The 25,607-nt window shown below is 35.7% G+C and overlaps 1 protein-coding gene across 1 annotated transcript in view; it reads left to right on the top strand.

Annotated features, from left to right (window-relative positions):
- LOC122811287 (pyroglutamylated RF-amide peptide receptor-like) overlaps positions 1 to 25,607 on the top strand; it is a 708,130-nt gene that overhangs the window by 604,283 nt on the left and 78,240 nt on the right. Inside the window, exon 3 of the mRNA XM_044083029.1 lies at positions 4,000 to 4,061. Within this exon, the coding sequence (XP_043938964.1) occupies positions 4,000 to 4,061 (62 nt within the window). The remainder of the gene's footprint in view (positions 1 to 3,999; positions 4,062 to 25,607) is intronic.

Below are 25,607 nucleotides of genomic sequence, written 5' to 3'. Positions count from 1 at the left end.
TTTTGAAATAAGAGTGTGATTTATTAAAAGAAATGTTTAAGGAAAGAAGTTACACAAACAATCTGATGAAGTTCAGAATGAAGTTGTGGAAGGTAGAGGTAACAGATTAGCACTTCTTTTAGGGAAGAATACGATTGACCTGAGAGTGGTTCATGAGGGAGAGGGGTTGCACTGAGTCAACTAATCCTTTCCAAAAGGCTTTTGTGACAAACTACAATGGGATGCCCATGTGATACAGAATACTGTAGAAAGGGAATGGGAAAAGTTTACAAGTTTAACTGACCTTACTAACGTTTTTGGCAAACCTCTTAAAATCATCTTTAGGGAAGGACAAAACATTGAGGACCTTTTGGAACATAAGGGGCTTTAGAGGAATAATAAGAAAAGAAAACTGATGTTCAAATGTGGTGCTTGTTCACAATGCCCATATATTAGTCATAAGGAGTGCGTGTACATTCAGAGTTGGGATAGAATCATAGAGGGTAGAACCTACTCCAATTTTAAAATATTAGGAGTGGCATACTTCACCCAAGTGAGAGTTACTGTATGTGAAGCATTTTACACTGGGAAGACCAAACATACACTCAAAAGAAGAATATATGAGCATTATTGACGTCCAGAATGGAAATGAGAATGATGCTCTTTTTAAACGCACATTGATGTGTAGGGGAGCAAAATTTTTATTTTTTGTTTTGGCATGTATACACCAAAATATGTCGGGGGGGGGGCCCTGGGAGACAACTATGGAGTTTAAGAAATTATATTGGCAGATGATTTTAGAAGCCAATAAAGCTCCAGGGCACAATGAAAATATTTCTTCGGACCCAGTGTTAAAACTGAGGGCGGCCAAGTTGAGGTTATAATGCAATATTGCCCTCACTATAGGCCAGTCTTCACTATTTTAGATTTTTAGAAAATATTTTACTCCCTTTCTAAGAAAAGGGATTTTCAAAAGAATGGGGTTTTATTTACTTTTACACTCGTTTATTTTGGTAAACTTCCTAAACGATTTTGATATTGAACACACCACTAGATGGGGTTGATACAACATGTAAATGACATCTTAAGTTTCTTTGAGTCCATGGAAGTTATTTTTAATGCACACAGAATATTTTAACAAAAATGGAAGTTAATGTGTATATCAAGATTTTATAAATCGACCAATTATCTTTAAGTCAGGGAATCTGTTTTAATGATCTCTAACAGAACTCAGTAAGATTTTTTTTTTAATCAGCAATTCTGTTTTTTTCTAAATTTTATTGGTGGTGAGTAAAGGAAGTTGAGGGATTTTAGGGTGAATCATGATACTGGTTTCACATCTGATAAAGTCTGTATGGTTAGAGATGAAAATGGTGTGATCATGTTAATGCGTTCTGCATTCATGGTATCAGTGGAATTAAAATTTGCTGTGGAATTAATCAACTGGTCGGATCTTAGTGCCCAATGATCTTTTTTGTCTTGTGTGTGTTGAACATACACACTGAGCCACAGCAACCTTGGCAATAAAAATCATGGTTAACATTATTACCTAGACTTGAACATCTTTGATGTCATATTGCCTTCCTGCCTATGGTCCTGAAGTTGTGGTCCCTTACCCATTTCACAGATTAATGCCTTTCTCCTTTATAGGCTTCTGTTCTCCAACATCTAATCTAAAATGAAACACATAGATAATAGGATTCCATTTGCCTTTAATGTTGGTGGTGCAGTGGCTAGCTTTCTTAACTCACAGCAAGAGGTTCTCCTGTTAGATTCTCAGCTGGAGTGCCTATTGTGCGGAGTCTGCATGTCTTCCCTGCAGTTGAATGAGTTTTAATGACATGCAGGTAGGTGTGTGCATCTGTCTGCCTTCTGTGAAGGTTGGACACCAGGCTTTCAACTTGACAGTAAAAACACTACTGCCAATAAATCTGCGGACTGGCGATCCTCTTTGGTGACCCCTAACTGGGAAAAGCCAAGCGAAGTCGCTTGCCTTGAATATTCTAACATCACAGTATGTATCAGTAACCTAAACTGATATGTTAGGGCAGTAAACAGTCTGTATATGCATGGAGCTGTCTAGCACCATTCATGGTGAAAATGGTGTACACTGACTTCTGGAATACATATGTTTGCTGCTCCTTTCTCAAAATGTGAGCATTTGGTTTTATGAACTTATCACATCAGCTTTTCTCTCCCCCATAGGAAAAGTCACTACACTACTCAGAGATTTTGGAACCTAGTTCATAGGATGTGATCAGAGATTGAACATAGTTCTAAGTCATTAACTTCCTAGCTGGTATTTTTATACCCGATTTCATCCTTTATTCTCAAAATATCCCATGGGAACACATGCACTCAATGACCTTGTGCCTCACTTATACGCAAGGTAGAACTACAATTCACGAAAAGTATGCAAATGAAAACATATTATAATAAAGTTTAATGTGCGACACCAGAAGTGTGTTAACATGTCATTTACATATAGCATCAACCCCATCTAGTAGTGTGATCCAATATCAAAATCATTTAGGATGTTTGCCAGAAGAAACAAGTGTAAAAGTAAATAAAACCCCATTCTTTTGAAAATAGTCAATTTTCTTAAAAAGGGAATAAATTAATATTTTCTAAAAAAACAGTAGATGTTCATTCTTTAAATTACTTGCTTTTCCAGAGTTATCAAAGCTGAACAAGTTTTGGTTTACCAAATGCATTTGTCTTAACATTTTAATGGAAAAACTTGACTACATGAAGAGTTTAGGTCCTCTTCTTCAAGGTCACGTACTGAGAAGCATGTCTGGCAGCATATAAACCTAAATAATTTTCTTTGTTTACAAAAAAAAAAGAAAAAAAGAAAAAAAAGAAAAACAGTGGCTTGTGGAGCAATGCGTTTCATATGCATTAACCTAATGGTATAAGGATATAAAGCAATGCACTTTAAAATCAGAACACAATACAGATGTGCCTGTTGAATGCAAAGCAGGAGCAGAAAACTTGATGCGTCACCCACTGATGCAGTAAACTACAAGTCAGGACCACTGGAATGGTGCTGGGACATGTTTCAAGCAGACTAAAACAGTATCTCACACTAACGTCTTGATCTGAGCAAAGGTTCAAATACATGTAATAACGCTTATATGATACCTATGCAAATCTCCTTCACCTCTACTGCTATATTCCCACTGTAAAACAACTGTATTTGTATGTACTAAATCTTTTTCAAATTTTCAATTTTCTTTTAAATATTTTTTTCTGTAAAATATATTTCAACACTGCATTACTCAGTTGTTACAGATTTTTCTAAATTGCATAAGGTCCTACATCTGTATAATATCTTGCGTCTATAGAATGTCTATTTTACTACTGTATTACTCATTTGTTTATGCATTTTCTCATATTTGTATAATTTTTCATGGAGCTTTTCTCCACGGGACTCCATTGAAAATCGGCTCTTCTTGGCCCAATGGACTATCCCAGTAAACAAACTGTAAAATAAATAAAAATAAATGCCTTACGTCTTTCTCCATTAATTCTAGAAAATTCACTCCTAGCGTGTCAGTTTCATCACCTACACACTTAAGTAGAGATATACCAGGTTTCCAGTTTAAACTCATAGCAATCAATACATTTGATCTCTTATTAGGAAATAGACCATAATTAAAGCAGTGCCTGAATGGAGAAAAGCAATGTACAGTCCTTTTCTGATCAGCATAAATTTCAGAATTATTCAGTATTTCACTTTTCATAGTGAAGTTTTATACAAGTCTTAAGTGGGAAACTGAAGACATGTATACCTACTGTTTATTGCTGAACAGATGGGGCCAAATGCCTCTCTGCTGTGTTCTGTTTGTGCTGCGAATTGAGCAGTTTTCCACTACTGTGATTGCTAGCTCCCCGTAGAGCATTGCAAGGCCTGAAATACTTATGTGCTGTGGGGGCCTGACATCCTTACGATAAAAATGTACTTCACTAATCTAAGAGCAATTACTCAGCTGTTCAACATCTTGTTTTGTTTTACAGGATTTGTCTGGATAATTGCAGTCATTGTTGGATCTCCGATGCTGTATGTGCAGACACTTGAGGTAAGCAAACCAGTGTTGAAAGGAGTGTGTTCTAGAAATTATTCTGCTAGTATAAAAAGCAGGGGTCTCATATTCTGTGAAACAAAGTGGCAGTGTGGGATGTTTCTTATTACCTTTGCTGGAATTATTTCTCTTAAGTGGGCATGAAAGTAGCTGAACATTTATTGGCTATAATAAGAATTTCATAGTTCAGTCATATTAGACTCATTTTATTTGCCTTTAATTCTGTTTTGAATCATACACCATGTTCAAGTTCAGTAATCCATGCCCACCTATAACTGTTGTAATAACAGTGAAGAGTGTGTCTCTAAAATGAAGACTAATCAATGCATTAACTGTTACCAACAGTTTCCACCCACTTTGCACCCACACAAAGTTCAGTACATTGAATCAGTAATGCAGAGCAAAATATAACAGACCTGAAACAGTACATGTACAATAAACACAACTGGAAACCTGAATGTATTAGGATATTAATTGAGATGCGTTTCTGAAAAATAATGTTATCAGCATATCGGCTCATAAATGAATAATGGCATGTAGATTTTTAGTTATGCACATCAGTCAACAAATCATACCACACTAGCTATGAACACAAACCAGAACAATGAGCAGACATTTCAGCTTAATAGGTCTTATTACATAGCATTATGGTAAGACTGTGTTCTTAAGAAGCCTCTGATGTACATACATTTTGGGGCAGAATGCTAAATAAGGTGAAAACATGAAAGAAAAACATCCAAAGCAGATGCACAAGAATAGGAACCGCAGTGTGTGTGTGTGTGTGTGGGGGGGGGGGGGGGGTGAATGCCAAATTAGGTGAAAACAAGAGCCCAAAGCTCCTTTATCAGATGACTTTAGTACTTAGAATTAGTACTGTAGTAATACACCAACAAAATAATGCTTCAGTACAGACTTCTTGAAACAAGCAGATGACACCTAAAGTCATGCGATTTTAATAGTGTATTTGCTTGATGAGCTCAAGGAAAGGCAATTACTATTGTCTCCTAATGAACCAGGCTCAGAGAGTAGACCAAACACAGCAGTGGAATTTCATGAAATTCCAAACCGCAGTATACAAAATTCATGAAAACATGATAAAGTTGCACTAATGTAAGTCAATAGACAGAACGCAGAAGAAAATAATTCTTTGGAGCCCTGGTGGGTAGACAGTAGAGCAGGAAGACTGCCATCTAACTGTTGTCTGCTAGATAGCTAGAGAACCATTTGAAGGTGGTGGGAGATAGATGTAGGCTGGCAACTTTGGCTAGGTGTATGGAGTAGGATGCCATGTCAAAAGCTTTCAACAGTTCTAAGAATACACAGACCAGTTTATTGCAAGCTTCAGCAGAAGTGTGAGTGAAAGACAGAAGGGCTGTGAAGGTACTATGGGGTTTGGTCGAAAGCCATGTTGAGTAGGCGACAGGAGATTATGGATAAATTTGAGCATATGGGAATGTATACATTTTTCTAGGCTTTTAGAGAGGGGGGAAATGATAGCAATGGGTCTATACTTGGATCAGTGGAGTTGCCTTCTTTGTGAAGGGGGTATTATAAAGAAAGATTTCCAGATGTCAGGTACAGTGGCTTCTTTAATGGATCTGTTTGAGTATAGAGGCTGGGTAGCCAATATATTTGGCTACTAGCTTGAGAAAGAGAGGGGGTAGATTATCAGCAGAAGGGGACCGATGTTTAAGCTTTTTTAGGTGAGAATGCAAGAGGTTGAGATAGGTTTGAGAGAGAAGAGTGCCTCCTTTGTTTCAGGTTGTGGTGGAGAAATGTTGTGGGGGTTTTGGTTAGTGTTTACTGATGGTATCAATAAAGAACTGGTTAAGGACAGAGGTGTGGTGTCTTGTGTGGAGAGACTGGGATAAGGGCTAAGGGGTTGAGGTTTTCCAGGGCAAAGGATAGCATTGTTTGTCCAGACGTTTTTGTGGTTGGACTGATGGGTGGATTGGGCTTTATAGTAGAACTTTTTGCTGTCATTGTACATTTGTCTTTTGGTCTGCTTCCCAAGTTCTTTAATCAATTGATGGTGAGTAGGGCATTTGTATTTTTATCATGTTTTCCAAGTGGAGTCTCTTCAGGGCACAAGGGTGCGAGTATCTTGTGAGCCATGGGGGTTAATTGGATTTTATCCTCATTTTACAAGGGGGTGCTAAGCCATTAAAGATGTTTAGGAATATGCTGTTGAATTCTAGTACTCCGCCACTAAGAGGTAGTGTGTGCAGGCTAAACCAGATGATGGATGTGAGTCGGTCATTGAAAATGGATGGATTGAAGGCAGAGAGTTTACAGCAGTACTTAAAAATGAGGTTTAAGTTGGGGTGAATGTCTGTCTGTAGACAGGTAAGTGGTCACTTAATGCATCTGGGAGTGAATATGGTTTATGGTAGAGGTAAGGATCAGTGGTCAGAATTCAGTTGATTGTAGAACATGCTTGTTTAGACAAGTGCGGGTAGTTGTTAGTTGCTTAGGGCAGGGTATCAAGTCTTTAGGGTATTCCAGTCTATATTTATGTCTCCAAGTATTATAGTTCCGTATGGTATATTTTGAGAGATCCAGCATAGTATATTTCTGATAATAGCAATGCTTTTGCCAGGTGGAATATAGATTGCAGTGAAGGCAAGTTTTTTCAGACTGTTGATGTGGCAATTTAGTAGTAGTACTTCAGCTGCATGGAAGTTGGGAGGGGCAATAGGGAAAGGGGAAAAGTTCAGGTGTTTAGAGTAAAGAACTGCAACTCCTCCACCTTTTTTGTATCTCTGTCTTGACAATAGCTATTATACCCAGGGGGCAGAATGTGTGCATTACTGATGTGCGGTTTTAGCCAGGTTTTTGATAGTGCTAATCTATGGGGCGTGTAGTGAGAGTCATGTCTTTGGTTTGGTAACTTATTAGATAAATGTACATTATGGATAGGAAGGTTAATCTTTTGGGTGAAGAAGTGATTGGTAATTTTGTTGGTGCTGTGGGTTCTGGGTTCAGTTGTATGTCATTGGCTTGTAAAAGTGTTGTCAGAAGGAGTGTGGGTTTAAGAGAAAAGGTGTAAATGTAATGTTTTAGTTTGAATTTAAGGGAGAGGGAGGGTAACAGTTGCAGGAGTTTCTGATTAAGTGATTATGAGAGAAATTTAGTAAGGGCGGGACAGTACAAGAGATGCTGAATAACTGTCCATGGACTGAGATAACGTTGGTGTGGGTTTCTGGTAATTAAGGTTGATGTGATAATATATTAAGGAGGTAAGGAGTTGTAGTACTGATGTTAGTAATAGGCTGCATATCACGATTGAGAGGGTTATATGGTATTTTGGAAGTGTATAATTGTAGAAAAACTGGGAGGAGAAAGAGGTTGGTTGTAGAGTGGTGCAAGTTGGGGGCGAGGGGTTTGGAAGTCTGGTGTTAAGTTATTTGGTGCTTGGTTAATTATGGGGGAGGAGTAAAAGAGGGATAGAGTATAAAATTGGGGTTTGTATGGGTTGGTGGGAAAGGGGGTAGGGAAGCAGAATGAGGGTGAAGGGAGCAGGTAGAACCATGAGGCAAAAGTCACAGGCTGTCTAGGAAAACAATCCATCAAACCAGTTACTATCTTTTGCCCATGTCAGTGTCCCAGTACTGTTTACTTATTTGAAAGGTTTGTGACAAAGTTTTAGTGCAATGAGGAGCGGTGTTATTGCTAGGGACAGATAAAAAAAAAAAAGAGCATTTTAGGGAAAAAGGCACTAGTTTGATTTGATAAAGGGAATATAAAGCCTAAGGTGAAGTTCAAGCAGTGTGCACACCATTAAACAAAGATAGAAAATATAGGACTGAAATGATGCTGTATTCTACAAATTATGTACACTGTAGGCAATAGTTTTAAAATCCCAGTGCATTTCAGTAGATAGTACAGGGTCCAAGCAACTGCATCAATGGGGGTGGATAGCATGGAATGTTGTCTTAAAAGTACTGCAAAAAAAAGAAAAATATCCTGGTTAAGAGGTGTAGGAGAGAGAGATGTGGTCAGATAGTGCTAAGGGGAGATGAAATATGTAATGCAAATGCTCAGTTAAGGTAAAATAATCCAGTATGACATCAGTTGAAAATGATTATATCATGAATGTTGTCACATAGTACTGACATACTTGAGATCAAAACATTGAAAATATTGACATTACTGACCACACAAATCAGAGAGCATGCAACATTTCACAGAAAGAAAATACTTTCTTTTTACCGTCTACAAACCGTAACAGTGCCACAACATTCATAGAGTGAACGAACAGTGGTAATGTATTTCTTCTCTACCAATTTCTGCATGGAGAGGTAGTGGGGAGTTGTATATGCATAATTCTTATCAAACCAAGGAAGTTTAAGATGTGATGGAATGTTTAATGGAATTTATATGACATGGCATTCAGACTGGTTGTAAAATAAATTGACTCTGGCATCCACTATACAATATGAAAACCATCATTTGTTTTGCCCAAGACATGCATATGGGATTCCCACAATGCAGATTACATTTTTGCATCTGGTAAAGTCAACTAATAACTGTAGTGTGAATCCTGTGTAAGAGATTAAATAGGTCCAAAATGATCTTGTAAGTAGGTTTGTACAGTGTATTTTCACATTTATATCACAACCTGTTTAGTTCCAGTATATATGTCCTGTTAGAAGTTAGGTGTACAGGTGTTGGTTGGCATCAGTAATGGTTATGAAGGGCTGTGATTAGACTGATTTTAGGGTCTGCTTTAGGCAAACTAGGACTTATTTCAAGTCAGAGTAGATATTGTTTTACAGAAAGATGCGACTTGTTTGATCCCAATTTTGCTCTTTTTCCCCAAAATGTAGGAATTTCATGTTTTTAATTTTTCCACAAACCTTGTTCAAGAATTGGCTTCTTTTTGCTAATAAGATTAATTTCTCATACGACACTGAACTTCCTTCTCTTTCATTCAAGTGCCTAATGTACTCACCATCAGCATTTAGAACAACGCAAGGGCATGGCCCAAATGCTAGTCTTTTGCAGGACAAAGTGCTGAAAGACGAATGATTCACGGATGGTCTTTTACTGTACAGCAAGGGTAAGAATTACTAATAGGTATTAGATGGGCTACTTTCAGAACTACTTTGAGGGCTTTTAATAAGCCAAACTTCTTGTACTAAATGCCATGGGGGAAACCTTTAATCTTCAGAAACACAATACTAAGTTAAACGGTGACAAGTACGAGTTTGGAAAAGTTTCAGTTCTAGTCAGCGAATAGCATTATGTTAAGTTTCTTCTTGCTTCAAACTGATCAGCATTTGAAGCACAAATGTGGACAAGATATACCTTAATGTGTTTCATTTCCTTTAAAACTGTCCCCTAATTTCCTTACCATCACCACCTCGGGTCTCCCCTGATAAAAGTCCACTATCTTAGCGGGACTAAACCTCTCAACATATATTATACAAAATAAAACTTCTGAGCAAACTAAAATTAAATTAATGTTCAAAATTACATTTTTTCATTTAAGGACAATAGTCTCATGCATACAGGCAGAAGATAGTATTTGTCTTGCATCTTATGTATGGAAACATTAGTTTCAAGCACCCTAATTTAAATTGGAAGGTATTGATCAAAATGTGCCCCATTTATATCCAAAGAAATGTTATGAGCAATCCGTTTTTATGGCAGATTCCGTCTTTCCACTGAATTAGACTTGTCAGTTATATACATCTTAAAGCTATGGTAACATTTGGTTCAGATGACTTTGATGTAACTTCTTGTTTAAAAAAAAAAAAAAATCTTGCCAGTATTTTGCAAGCTGCAGTTGTATTAAACATGATGGTGCTAGTGTACCACTCTCAAGGATATAACTAAAGGCCGTCTTTATTCTTAAAACTAGCTCAGATTCCTTTGTCAACTATCTAATTAACGTTGATACACAAGTTCTTATTTCTAACCAGAAGATTTCATTTAATTGCTGAAAATAGATGTCCAAGTTTCAGGAGAGATTTATGTAATTGTAATAGATCTAGGACAATAGAACACTGATTATGTACCATAATACTAAGTGGGACAACAGGGCATTTTGGCTATATGCGAGCAAAGCCTTTGATCATGCTTGCATACTGTTCTTATTTACATTTGTAAACAGATGCAGTAAGTCATTTACAAGAGTAAGAGGTTACGTCACACCCGATTCATCCATTATCTGCATAGGAATTAATAACAAATGTCTCCAAAAGTACTAGGCAAAACACCAAATCCTTTTATCTAATCACTAGAAGCTTTAATTCCTTCAAATTTACTTAGCCCCTCCTTAGCAGGAATGACCTTATTTAACATTCTTTACTGGCTCCCTGTTGAAATGTCAGCTATAAATGTCAAGTGCTGAAAAGATGACCCCTCACCCCGAACTTGTGTATAGCAAATCCAAGATTACCACACTTTGGAGAAAAGTGAATATTCTGGGAAATGGCCATCTCTAACATGCTGATAAATACATCACAAACTAAGCATAGAGATCTGGGAGACCTAAATTGAAAGGTGAATAATTTAATACAGCACACAGTTACTGAAACTTCAGACTCATTTCAGGACTTGGTTATATGGGTAAGTCCCGCTACAAGTTTTTCTAATCTTATCAACCAATTGGTTAATGACAGCTGTAGAATGATAGATTGTATTAAAAGATTTATAAAGTCTAGGAAATCAGAAATGAAGTTATTGCTTGCTAGTTACATTACACCCAAATTTGATTATGGAATAACAATATGGAAACCTTATAAGAAAACAAGTTTGAATAAACTGGAAAGAGTACAGTGGAAATATACCAAGGGCATCCATGGTTGGGAAAATTTCTTTATTATGAAATATCAAACTATCTGAACTTGCACAGTATCTTACAGAGATCTAAGAGAAGCTCCTATTCAGGTATATAGGACATTTAGAAGCAACTACCTCTGGGATTGCTTGGAGATTATCAGGTAGTAGAGAATCATCAGATAACCTATGCATTAGATTCTATAGGAATGATAAGTGTACTATCTGGTTCAGAGTGCAGCTGATGCATGGAACAGACTACCAAATTACATTCATGCATGTACTGGTTTAGATATTTTGAAGAACAGCCTGGACACTTACTATGGGAACATGTGTTTTGGTATATTGGCAAGCTAGAAGGGTAGTAATGCCTGTGCTTGAAATATTTATGTGCATCTCAGACTTAGTATGTGCAAGCCTGTTTCTTTTCTTTTTCTAGTCGGCCTCCATGTTTTGAGACTCACTCTAGCAGGTCCCAGCATTTCAAGTGGTTAACCTTCTTTAGCATCTATGTAAATATTAGTTTTCAGATGAGTGTTTTATACATTCAGAAATCATCTGCATCTCTTCTGCATTATTCAAAAGTTGTCAAAGATTATAGTAATGTTTGAAGTTGTACTTTGAAGCTTGATAAGTTGACTCCCGCCCTACTGATTAGTCATAATGACAAGTTGAGTTCATCACTTGGCAGTCATCTAATTATTTCACTGTGTGAATTCGAAGAAAAGAAGGCCTGAATATGCGCAGTGTTCTCCTTTCCTATGTTTTTTTTTTAGGAAAGTTAAAACCAGACTATTTTAGTGTACTTTGGTAAATTTCTGTGTAACACACTTCTCTGGATTAGTGCAGTTCGATCAGTTGTTGTTGCAATTGCTCCTTCTAGGCAAATTGCATGGGTATATTTAAAAAGCTTCTTTCCTTTGTTAAACTTCTTATATTAGCCACACAGTTCTGTCTCCAAAATGGAAATTTTTAAAGAATGTGTGTTGCTTTAACCCTTAAAGTAATTCCAATATTAGAGAAGACAAGGCAAGTCTCTTGATAAGTTAATCTGCTTTTGTTTGAAGATAAGCTTACCTCTACTGGATACTTACAAAAATGCCAGCTTCATCATGAAATACTAATCACTTAATGAGAAAAATAGCCAAATAAAGGCAAGATAAATGTTTCCCTTTATTTTATATGATTACAGATATTTTAATGTATGTTTGTATTTCCTACAGCAAACTGTAATCAGTAAGCTTAACATAATGGAGGTGGAGGGTGGGGAACGGATCCTCATGGATTTGGGGTGTGTGGAAGTGAAGGGAAATTATTAAGAAAAACAAGGACACGCAGAAGACTACCAGGAATATCGGTTGTCTAATTTAATCAATAAGGCATTAACGAGATGGGGATAGGCCATGTAATGCTGGATGGCTTAAATCATATTATTAACAGGAAGTAGGGAGGTAGCATTAATCAGTTGTATTTGATTAGACTGACAATATCTTATACCTTTCATGCCTCCTTTATTGCCAGGGCAATGTAAATAATCTAGCCAATAAATAATTTAATTTCAGAAGGTGAAACAAAAACTCCAGAAGTAACATGATTGTGGTATGTTTCAGCTGTTATAATTTTCCAAATTTACGTATTACTGCTGGTACAGATGAACATTCAACCTTTACAGAGCAGTGAGCATGTTAAGCAGATATGAAGGTAAAAATTTAAGACATTCTGTCACTCTGAACAGTATATACCTGTGGACACTATCAGCTGCATCTATTGCGTCACCAACCAGTATGCAGATTCCAGTGAAATAGTGGACATTGAAAGACAAAGCTGAAACACTGACTAATTTAATGGAAGATGCTGTCCTGAAAAGATAAAATTAGTACTGGGATTGGATTGTCCTGATCAAAGATAACTTAATTGGCTTCCTAAGGACTTATCTAGTGCACACTTATCACACACAGTAAGTACTGAAATGCATTCTTTTAAATATCTTCATCAATGACCTTTGTACCTCAACTTCTCATTCTACCTTTATACAATATGCTAACTCCACACTTACCACCTCTGCCACAGTCACATCACTCGCACAAGAATATTTCATTTCTGTAGAAACTACAGACTCATTTTGATTCCAAGACTAAACTTCTCCTCTCCCTAAATCAAGCAACCATCTCAAACAACCTTTCCCAATTTCATCTTCTAATAAAACCATCATTACAGTAGAACACCACACAAAATTACTTGGAATGACAATAGACGATCAACTGAAATTTGATCTACACATACAGCAGTCCATCAAAACAAAAAAAAAAAAAAAAATAGTTCTCCTGAACAAGAAATTCCTAACTGACTCTAGACCTTCCTTTTCCCAAACCCGCCTACTTCCAACTTCTCTATGCAACTCCAGTTCTTACAAATCTCTAATCCTCTCTTCTCACCACACGTGGACAAACTCTCAACTCCACCCAACTCATTTTCTGCTCAACAAACTCACTACCTGTCCCTCGCTCTCTAATATTGTGACTTATTATACCTCTCTATGCCCACTGCAAAGTACTGAAATTCCTTCTACAAGCATACAAATCCAACAAAACAATTGGCAACATTTTATACAAATCCGTCTTGCATTTCTAGAACAATCTCCCTTTCACCTTGCATAGCATCCCAAACAGCTTCAAAATTAACTAAGCTCCCTCTAAGTCATGGACATGCCCTTATCAGGACCCTACTTAATTGGATCTACCTCTCTCTCTCTTCACTTCTTGAATCACTCTCGAACAGTTTATGCCTTAAGAATATGACACCTCTTACTTAAAAGAAAAAAAATAAGATGGTGCTATAGTCTTAATTTTTGCCCAAAATATAAGAATCTTTCTCCTGTATTTGTTACAAGTCTCCTATGTATAGACTGTAAGTAGCAAACCAAGTTTACTAGTATTATTATACTTGTTACTTTCTATTTTTCTATTACTCAACTTTATGATTTTTGTACAACTATTACTCAATTTTGAGAAAATGTTGTGCAAATTGTATAATAGAATACTTTGCACATTTTACTGGAGCTTTTCTCCTCAGACCTCCACTGAAAATGGGCCTATGCTCAGTCGGATCAACCTGGTTAACAAATGTGAAATACAATAAAATAATCCCACTTTATTTTATCTGATCCGTTTATTTTTTGTTGTAGGTCTTCATTCATGGTGAAGTATTCGTTGAATTAAGCACTTCAGTGAGGTAGTTGTTGCAACTACATCAGACATTTAGTAGCATGATGCACAGAAAAAAAGGACACTCTAGGGCATCCATATTTTAGACTACCTGATGTAGTAGCAACACAGCTTTAGCTGGCACTATTGCAGTGAGGTATATGGGTAAAGACTGATATTTTTGTCATGCTTGAATGGCAGAACTCCCTCAAAGAGGCATCTTGATAGAGTTGGTTGCAAAATTAACTAAAAATTGCACACCAGGGCTACAGCCCCACATTTCATGTTTGAAATATTTGAAACTTTGCTGGAAAAGCATCAGATAGCTCCTTCAAAATCTCACTGGAATCAGGTCAATAAGCTCACTCGAATTGCTTCTATTTTTTTTTTTTCAAAAACAGGTGCATACTTAAAAATACCCATTACTCAACTTCATTTTTATAGATTACATAACGTTAACTAGAATGTTAACATTTAAAAATTCATTTTAAAATTAAAGCTCATTTTAAACTTTAAAGATTCAGCAGAATTAAGTAACTAAAACGGAACTACAACAAATTACACTGCCATAGTACAACACAGTGAAAATAAGCTTTAAAATTATTGATATATCAAGATTTACACAAATATCTCCTTCCCGTAGGATAGAAATAAATGTGTATAATTGTTGGCACTGTGGCACAAGTAGCTATTCCAGCTTTAGATCTATAGATGTTCACATTACAAAAAGTATAAATTTATTAGCACAACATATCTCCTTTCTCTACAGAAAGTCACTAAAATGTCATGTTTGAATCAACTTCATTTCTTATTTTGAAGAAACCACATGAATCTTTAAGGCTTGATTTACGTAGTCTCTATTGGCCCTTCAAGGAAAAATACAGAATTAGTCTTCATACCTCCAGAACCAACAAAATGGTACAGAGGAGGATCCTATGCATATTTCCACATTTTAACTACACCATATATTCTATCATGACTAGGATGTTCTACTCTACAAAAAAACTGCAACTACAATTGTAATAAAATACCTTCTCATGCAACACTCAAACTTTTTACAAATATTCATTTCAGAAAACCATTTTTCATTTGTGTATTATAAGCTTTTATAATCTATGATGATGTTTCCCTCCTTTTGATATAATTTTGTAAGATGCTTAAATCTTTTATGTGACTTATTACAGAATTTATATACACACAGATCAGGAAATTGTCCCATTTCTTATTCACATTCTTTTTAGAATGTAGCCATTCCGGTTAATAAATGGTGGATAAAAAACACTCGACTTCACATACTTATCAGTGTTACTAACTTGCACATTAAAGCAAATCCTGCCTCTTCTCCTCGCACAGCTGTGGCAAAAAATGCATTTCTTTCAAATACGGTATCTCATTTTTAGCTTTTCACTCTTTATACAGTTGTCAAAGGACGCAAATAATTGCAAATAAAACATGCAAATTTGTGTTACTGACTGATGCATCCATATACCATAGTCTCCTACAGAACCTGAAGTGGCTTCCACATCCAAGCAGGGCTATCCATCCTTTAGGAACTTTACTAGTAAAAATAATAATAAAGCTAAGTTAATACCCACCTGTGAAAATTAAACTTCCTCTTAAAGAACAACCTTATACTCTCAGAAACAGTCAATGTATACCTATGACAGACATATGGGAGGAAAAAGCCTTTTCTAAGATAGGGTCTGCCAGAAGAAACCATGTCCCAAATGAAAAAAAGCTGCAAACCTTGGAAATCTTTAGAAACTTAGAACAATTATGTAAAAAGCTATGTGCACATGCTTTCATCATAATGGTTTAGTACACAAACATCAAAAGCCAATACATATATATGTTCCAGTTATTTCAAATGTTTGCTCGACAAGTGCTAGGGGTGGAGCTTAATATTAAATGTATGGCTAGATGAAATGTCAAGGGAATGTTTCCTAAAAAAATATAAGATGGTGGGAAGAAATAAGAGCATTTGGCCATGTGTGCAGATCAGAGTAGGTGTTGGAATAGGTTTTGTATGTTTGTGTGCAAGTTTGTGTATTTTAGGGTTAGATAAGGGGGTAGATGACATGTTGATAGGGTGCGTTTGTTCAGGTTTGTCAGTGTGCATCTTGTGTGGTGGTAGCTTTACAGAAAATGTTTTAAGGTAAGGTAGAAGGTTGGGAAAAAGGGCAGTGTTAGGGTTAGCACCCATTACTAAGATGATGAAGGGGGGCATAGCATTTAACTGTCTGTGCTTGCTCTTTGAGGTTATATCATGGCTGTGAAGGTTCAAAAGACCAGCCCAACTACCCAGTGTTTTTATTATTTATCCTTTGTTGACAAGTTAGTCCCGCTAGGCGATTATTCCTCTTTTCAGTAAAGACCCAAGATAGCATTCATATTACTGTCGGAAATTTGGCCAGGGCATCTGTGAACTTCCCCTACTCTTGTTAGTCAAGGAAAATTGTATTAGACATCCTGATTTCCTGTTTCCTGTCCAGGTGTGGAGGCAGCCAGTAGGAACAGGATACAAACATGGCTGATTCAGCTATTGCTGAAACAGGAGCGAAAGTTGCTGAAAATGTAGTTGAAATGGTTACTACCATATTTACAACTCTCCAATGGGGGGGGGGGGGGGGTTGCAGGATGATTATTTGGAAGAAATGGTAAACCAAAGTGAGCCAGAAATGGAGCAACAATTTCATGGAGTGATATCACTGAAAAATAGAAGAAAAAGAAGAGACTGTGCCAGTAAAAGTTCCAGAGACAAAAAAATTATGGACAAAGTGTTGGAGAAGTAAAATATTGCATAATGCAAAAAATGTGATTTAAAGTGCAAACAAATGTGGCAGTACTGGTCATTCATTGCTAGAATGTTAAATGAATGTGCAAAAAATGAAAATTTTAGTGAAGTCATACAGGAGAGAGAGAGAGAGAAGATTGTGTTGTACATGAAAATGTACAAAAAGATGCGACTGATAAAGAGGTTGTACATGAAGTTGAAGTAACAAGGAAAAAACAGAGACCACCAGCGAGGAAGAAAGTGACTGGTATACTGTGAGAAATAAAAAGAATTCAATTGGGAAGAGTTAAAGAAAGGAAAAGAAAATTAAAAAATATGCTTAGAGAAGATAAAAGAAAGAAATAAAAAGTTTATTATACTAACTGTTCTTGAATGTGAACAGTATGAAAAATCTTACGAGGAGAATAGATATATTACAATGGTGTGCTGCAGTAGATGCACATATTGTTTTAGAAGATACCAGAACACAAACTGAAAACCTTTGGAATTGGGTGGCAGTTTGAAACACGGGAAAAAAACTTGCTCAGGTATTTGTATATTATGTCAAAAAAGCATTAAAATATCAGAAGTAACCATAGTAAAACTAGGACTAATTATAATAGACTTGAGATGCAAAAAGTGTGTATAGAATTATACATTTATATCCATATATAAAAGAGAGAAATGATGTTTAAAACTATTCTTGAATGTTTGTGTAAATATGGACAGTGGTGGGTGATTTAAATTGTAATTTAAGAAAAAAATAACAGCAATTGTGATGTTAAAATGGTTAAAGAAATTATGAGAAGTGGAAATTAAATGGATGGCAGAATAACCACCAGACCCACAAAAGGAATGAAATTAGGACAACTATTTTTAATATCTGATGGTTTAAAAGTTAAAGAAAAAGGCATCAAGTACACAATTTTTATCATGTGGCTATATGGGTTAGAGTACAGGAAAATGAATATATAAGAATATGAAAAGGAATAAAAAGAATTAATGAAAAGGAATTAGATTTAGAAGAGAAAAAAACTTGTGATATTATGGAAAAACATTAAGAGTTTTGAGAATTGGACTCTAGTGACTTAATTTTAAACAGAAATATAAAAAAAGTGTTTTTAGAATGCACAAGGAAAAAAAGAAAAACATACAAGATAAAGTCAAGAAACATTAAAAGATTTATTAAAGAAAATTCCTTTTATGAAAGAAATATATAAAATTAATCAAATTAAAACTGCTTGTTATATACACAAAAATGTTGTTTACAAAGAAAGAAACAGGTAACACCACATTTGAGTAAAATAAAAAGGAAGAAAAATAAGAAAGAATAAGAAAGGTAAACAAATTTAACAAGAAGAAATATATGAAATTAAAGAATATGTACTGGAATTATTTTTAGGAGAAGAAATAGAACAAACTTATAAAAGTGAAAAATTAAATAATGAATGAGTATTTAGAACAAAATATAGGAAAAAATTGAATGAAATTCTGAAAGATATGAAACCGAACTCTACGACAGGACTGGATGGAATTGAATATGGTATGTATAAAGAAATTAAGCGGTGGCAAAAATAATTCTTATATAAGTTATGAATAAATGGCTGGAAACTAGAATTAGAGAAAGATATGCCCACAAATAAAATTTATATTTAAAAATGGAAATAAAATGGAGATAAAAATTTGTGACCTATAACATTGAATACTACCGATAACTTTTATAAGAACAAAAAAAAGGTTACAAAGAATTGATAGAATATATGACCAAAATGTATTTGGAAGAAGAGGAAAAGAAAGTCAAGAGTTATTATGGATAAGAGAAACTGATTATATAAATAAAAATGTAGAAGCAAAGGTTGTGATAGAAGTAAAGCCTATGATAATATTCAATGCAAATTATGGGGAATTTCGCAGGCATATAATATAAGCAAAAAAAGTATAAGTAATAAAATCTAAGAAAAAAAGTACAAGTAATAAAATCTAAGCAAAAAAGTATAAGTAATAAAATCTCTTTATGAAAGGAATTATGTGAAACTAAATGTAAATGGTTCGACTGGGGAAGAAAAAATAGAATGTGGAATAAAGCAGGGCTGCCCAGCTAGTAGTGCAATTATCTCATTTGTTAATGTAATAGTTAAAGAAATTAATAAAGTATCAAGTAACAGTTGATACAAAATGATGTACAATTGCTAAGAATGTATAATTATACAGATGATATTGTACTAATTGTTAAAATATGCATGGAAGAAGTAAATGAAAGTCTAAAATTAAAAGTGGTTTAAGTATAAATAGACAATTAAATGATTTGGTTTTAAAAGTATGATAGGAGATAATGAGCTCAATGAAAAATGTATCAATATGTTTGCAATAATATTTGGAAGGATTGAATGATGTATTTGAAGGATACAATTTTTTTGGAAATATAGATTTTCATATAGAGAAAAAGCAAGCTTGAACACCATAGTAATAGGAAAATCTACTTATGTTGCAAACATCTGTACAATTGCTATCAAGTATGAAAAGGAACTAATGATGATTATATTTTCTTTTATAGGGGTCTCTAGACTGAATACAGTCAATAGCAGGATTCTATATATGAAAAAAGAGCAAAAAGGCTTGGGTTTAATAAACCCAATAGCACACGCAGCATCTTTAATTTTATACAAGTTAAAAGGAATTATGAAGGAAAATAAAAACTTGATAGAAATGCTATATTATAAATACAAAGCACTGTAGGAAGGAGTGGAAGTTAAAAAAAAAAAAAAAAAAGCATTGTGAATGAAGAAATGAAAGAGTACCAAAAATAAAATTGTGTTATGGAAAATAAAGAATATATGTGAAAAAATAGAAAGGACTGGTACTAAATTATTGTGAATGCATTTTAATGCATGGATCCATGGAAAGATTTAGAAATAGATGAGAAAAACAATGATATCTAAACTATAAAAAAGAATAAAGAATGTAATAATTTTTTTATGGAGATGGTCTATTAGAACAATGCTGGTTAAGGCAAATATGCCATACAAGAAAAAGCAAGATAGAATATGTAATAAACGTGAAGAGTTTGAGACTACTCTGCATGTGTTTTTGAAATGTTAAAGTTAATTTGTGGAAAGAAATATGTAAACATAATAGGGTGAAAAATTTGTTAAAATTTGAGCAAATGTATATGAACATAATAGAATTAGATTATTATGGTGCAGGAAAAGAGGACGAAGTGAAGAAAATGGACAGAGTAATATTTTATGTTTCATGGACTATATGGAACAAGAGAATAAATAAAATGAAATACAATGGGAAATGGACTGACAGATATTCTGGAGAAAATAATGTTTTGGTTGTGGATAAAAGAGTGGGGAGAATGCATAAATTGAAGTTTATAATGTATGGAGATTTGTAAAAAGATGCATACAATTTAAATATGCAGATAGCCCAGTACCAACCTATGTATATATCAATAAGAAACCCCTACTCTTTATTATAGGAACTGTGTGATCTTTTCCATCCACCTAAACTACAAGTAACTCAGGCAGGTGAGGCCTTGGTTTAACATCTTGTCTGAAAGACAACACACTCAGCAGAAATTTAACTGGCTTATACAGCGCCTCACACTCTCTCACATGTTCAAGTGAACAAAAAGCACTTCATTGTCATAACCTGATTTATACATTGTAAGGGGTAGAAATATTACAGTTAGATGTATGCCCCTACCCCCAAGCTCTTCTACTGAAGAGCAAACAATATATGTATATTTCTTCTACTGGCATACCAATCAGGTGGCCAGCTGTATGACAAGCCATGCAAGTCCGGTTTCTGTGCCTTGCTCCCAACCTTCCACCATATTTAATTAAAAATACTTTTTTTTTTAAACTATAGCAAACAGTTGACACAGTTTATACCTTGCCTGCATGGCATTAGTTTTTTTTTTCTCTCGTCTAAAATGCAGCAAACACTTGCTACAGTTTATCCTCTCCCTGCACTACAGCAATCAGGTTTTACTTAATTTTTTTATTATTACTTTTAAACTGTAGCCAACTACACTTTAGACCATACACAGAGCACTATAGCACCCAGGTTTGACCACAAATGGAATATTGGATTTTAAAAGCCAGTACTGCATTAAAGAGATCAAGTTTGACTGATCACAACACTCTGCACCAGGAACAGTTGCCCTTCTTGCCCCATCCTAGCTACGATACTGTGCAGGAGTGAAGCACTCTCTTATGCTGCACTGCAATGTCAGCAGTCCGTCTACCTTTTGTGAGAATAGAACCCACAACCTTCTTGTACAGAAGGTGAGCATGCTGTTTGCACTACTGACATTGTAATAAACAAACAGATAAATAACCACACATTTTACATTTAACTTGCATGCATATAATTTTAGGGAATTACTGCATGCACTACATTTGTCTTCTTTGAAGGTATAAAAGTTATTTTGCTTAACAGAATGTTTTTGTTGTTGGTAAAAGCAAAGATAATTTCACTCTTCTAAAGCCACAACTTTCATTTAATAGTGTCCCTGCTGCTGCTTGGAAATTTGTAGAACGGAAAAACTTGTGCTCAGATTACGCATTCAGAAGTACTTTTATCCTCATTCTGACTGCTATTTGGTGCCACCTTTGATATACAGCAACTCTCAGACTGGATAAAAATACTGTGCTTTTGATGCAATCCTATTGTTGCAAACTGCACTCTTCCTCCCCTTTTGCTGGGCAATTCTTAACTATGTCCATGGGGCTAGATTTCATGCATTTCACTAGTTTATCGTTCACTGAGCTCTGAATGTTATTTTTTTAATTTCTTTTGAACGGTTTCTCCTTACTGAATAATACATTCCCTGTGCCACACACTCATTTTTTTAAAAGTTATTTATATAAATTTGTTTACCAGAATAGAACTATAATCAATGACCAATTACAGGCTCAGCCAAGGTTACAGCATAATGTAACAAAATAATGTACAGTATACAAATAATAGTACGAAGAATACTCCAAGCTTCGGTAACTAGGCAGTGTGAAAAGTACATATTTATTGTCAAACATGGTGACTGCTTTCATGATAAAACAGCACTGTTTCTTCATACCAAACATAAATCTTAATTTTGTATTTTATATACTGTTAAACATTAAAATCACGTTAAAAACTAAGAAAACTATTTGAAAGTGAAATGCTATAGTTCAACAATCAATTGACAACCATTCTAACACCATACATACAGACTAAAGACAAATGACAAAAGATAGGACCTGAAGAATTTGAGTTCCTACATGGCACTATAGATTTCCTAAAATTTAGTCATCACAGCTCATGCGATTCTTTCCTTGATGTAAAAATTGACAATGATGAGCTTTGTGGTTTATGCACCAGTATCTATAGAAAGCAAGTTAAGAGGAACACTTCTGCATAAATTGAGTATGCACACCATACATGCGAGTAGGAATGTGCTCAAGGGACAGGTTCTCAGGGTAATGTGACTCCATAGTAATGACACGGATCTTGCCTCTGCTCTTGATAGACTTGGGATTAGATTTACTGCCAGGGGATACAAAGACAAAGAAGTTGATCGATACATTACAGAAGCATTAAGAACCAGTAGTAGTAAGGGAAGGCCTTATTTCTCTAGAAGGCGTAGTGAAGCGTCTGAGCAGGATGCAGTCACTTTCAATAAGAACAGACCACTGCTTACCTTATGTCATCTGTGATGTCATTAGAGGATACTGGTCTGTGCTTTTAGCTGACCCTGAGATTAGGAAAATCTTTTATGTCCAACTCAAGTTTACTTTTAGGAATCTGTTATCTTTGAAATATCAGTTGTGTTATAGGAACAGAGGTCCTGATGCAGGCTTGTTTACTGAATACAAGGGTACGTTCAAATGTACTACCTGCTTTGCATGTAGGTTTATTCATATATGTACTTTTGTTCATAGACAATAGTTTTCATATTACCTTCAGCTTTTTTCCAAGTGTAAGAATAAATGTGTGGTCTATTATGCATTTTATTCAGTATGTGATGTGTTCTATATAGGCTAAAGCAATAGTTTATTGAAGGATAGGATTTTAGAACAGCAGAATGATGTCAGTAAGGGTAAGACTATAAATGGTTTAGTGAAGCATGTTTTGGGGTGTGAGTTGCATCCTATTTTAAATTTTTTGTATTATAAATTCTGAAGCCTCACACCTCAGGCTTCATGCCCACTGAGTGGTGCACAGCTACAGTGATCCCATTCCACAAGAGGGATCCACCTTGGATCCCGGGAACTACCTCCCCATCAGACTGACTAGCCTGATCTGCAAGGCCATGGAACTTATAAACAAAGACAGTGGCAACCTTAAAACACTGGACCCCACCGAGTTTGGGTTTGTGAAGGGACGATCTAGTATCCTGAACCTGACTGACTTCTTCAAATCAGTCTCCAGAGCTGTGGACGAGGGTAAGGCAGTCCACACAGCCTATCTGGACCTCGCCAAGGCCTTTGACACCATCCCCCATTCTGGAATCATAGATAAACTTACAAAGCTGGGCATTAATCCCTACATCACTCAATGGGTTGCCAACTGGATTACTGACAGAACCCACACTGTAAAAGTAGCCGACTCCAAATCCAGCTCCAGGCAAGTGACAAGTGGAGTACCTCAGGGTTCAGTCCTGGGGCCTCTCGTTTGGAATCTACTTCTCTGAAGTACAGGCCAACACTAAGGGACTCTGGCTAACAAAGTTCGCAGATGACTGCAAACTGGGAGCCATTATTGAATCCCCAAATTATGTCAATACTTTACAAAAGGGCCTTACAAAAACAGATGCTTGGTGCCAGAGCCATGGGCGCAAGCTCAATGCCAAGAAATGTATAGTTATCCCCTTTGGGAAAAAAACATGTACCCGTGAATTACCACATAGGTGGCAGTACACTAAACACCAAAAGTGTAATGAGAGACTTAGGGACACAGGTGGACAGTGGTCTCACCTTCAATAACCACATTGCCACAACAGTCAGGAAATCCTTCTATGTGACGCACCTCATCACTAAGGGCTTTTCATCCAGAAAAAAGGAGATCATTGTCCAACTGTACTCATCCCTCATTAGACCCATTATAGAATACAACACCCCATTTGGTATGTACCTCTCAAGACATCTGCAACAACTGGAAAGGCCACAGAAAGACCTCATTAAAAGAATCACAGGCCTAAAGCAGATGCCCTATGCTGACCGTCTTAAGAAACTCCAGCTATACTCTGTTGCATATCATCTACTCTGAGGCGATCTCTGCTTAACATACAAGGCCATGTCAAACCCAGAGCTGTTGGACATGCTACACTTAAAGAAATCCCAATCCCTCAGAGCCACATGGTCCAGGGATCTAAACTTTGTCATCACAATAAACAAAACATGCTGGAGAGAGAGGTTCCTGACCCAGAGACTCCCCAGACTCTGGAATAGACTGCCCATACATGTCAAGCAGAGCACATCTTTGGCCCTCTTCAAAAGGAACCTTGATGACTGGATGGGAGAAAGGAAATTCACCCCAGGGATCACATCAATTGCCCTGCTAGACAGGGGTCCAGGGAAGTAAATATAGTGTGGGAAGAAATAGCCAGGGAATTGTTATGGCTAGGCTTGTACAAGCCCTAGGGCCGATAGCCTAGTACCAACCTATGAAAGTAAGAGATAGATTAAGTAACAAAAAAATAGAACTGAATTTCTAGAACAAAGATGGAGTCTGCTACAGAAAGCCTTTGTCGAACCTGGTTTGAACGAGTGTCTCTCTAAAGCCTGCTCTCAAAGCATGACCCCTGAAGCATTCGATTGTTTTTGGTGAGGAATTTTTTTTTTGTTTAGTTTTGGATTTTTTTGCATTTTCATTATATTGGTTATTGCATGTTTGTTGTTTGATAATTGTTGCATTGTTTTAGTTATTTTTACTAGTTTATCATTTTTGGCTGGAATAGTTTAAAGGCTGCTTTAAGGTATTGTTGTACTACTTGTGCGACATGCATAGGTCCTTTCTTTGATGAAGTGTTTTCTGTGTCTTTTGTTAGAATGTTGTGTTGAACTGAGCTCTAATATGGATACTGAGTTGATGTTCTTAGAGTGTCGCTCATATATATATATATATATATATATATATATATATATATATATATATATTTCATTGACCCTGACTAACCTATCATTAATGCTTCTAATAACTTTTCTAGCTGTTCTCTCACCACTAAATTAATCTTCTGTAGTGCAATGGTAAGCATCTAGTAAGAACCTGGATACTATTTTTTAGCCACTAGCATATTTATCTTGCTCTAAACTTTGTATTTAGTTTTATGTTATTTACTGTTAAATGCATAAAATATATTTTATGTCTACTTCTTGTTTTTTTGTAACAATTACTTATTGTATCCGTCTTGGAGCTTTTCTCCCCGGGCCTCTACTGAAAATGGACATATATCCAGCTAGACTAGCCTGGTCAACAAATGTAAAATAAAATAAATAAAATAAATAAAAATTGATTGAAGTGGTCCATTGTAAGCATCCATTCTTTTAAAAGCCCTTGACATTTATCTTCAGTACATTTCTTCGCTTTGTTGATTGGTAGATATTTGAGGATTAGCTATTTGATAGGCTATTCTCTACTTTGTGTTGTCCAGTAGGCATAAAGGGTTTAACTTTTTCTGATTGTTAGATATGCCATTTCTTGGCATTTGATAGGTTGCTTATGCTTTCAGATTGCCATAGCTGTATCTTTAGACTAGGTCTTCCTAGTAGATTATGGTGCTAAGCTTTGATG

The sequence above is a fragment of the Protopterus annectens genome, chromosome 9.part0, assembly GCF_019279795.1.
Source record: "Protopterus annectens isolate FY-2018-M chromosome 9.part0, PAN1.0, whole genome shotgun sequence".
NCBI lineage: Eukaryota > Metazoa > Chordata > Ceratodontiformes > Protopteridae > Protopterus > Protopterus annectens.
This window is presented reverse-complemented; position numbering and strand designations above follow the sequence as displayed.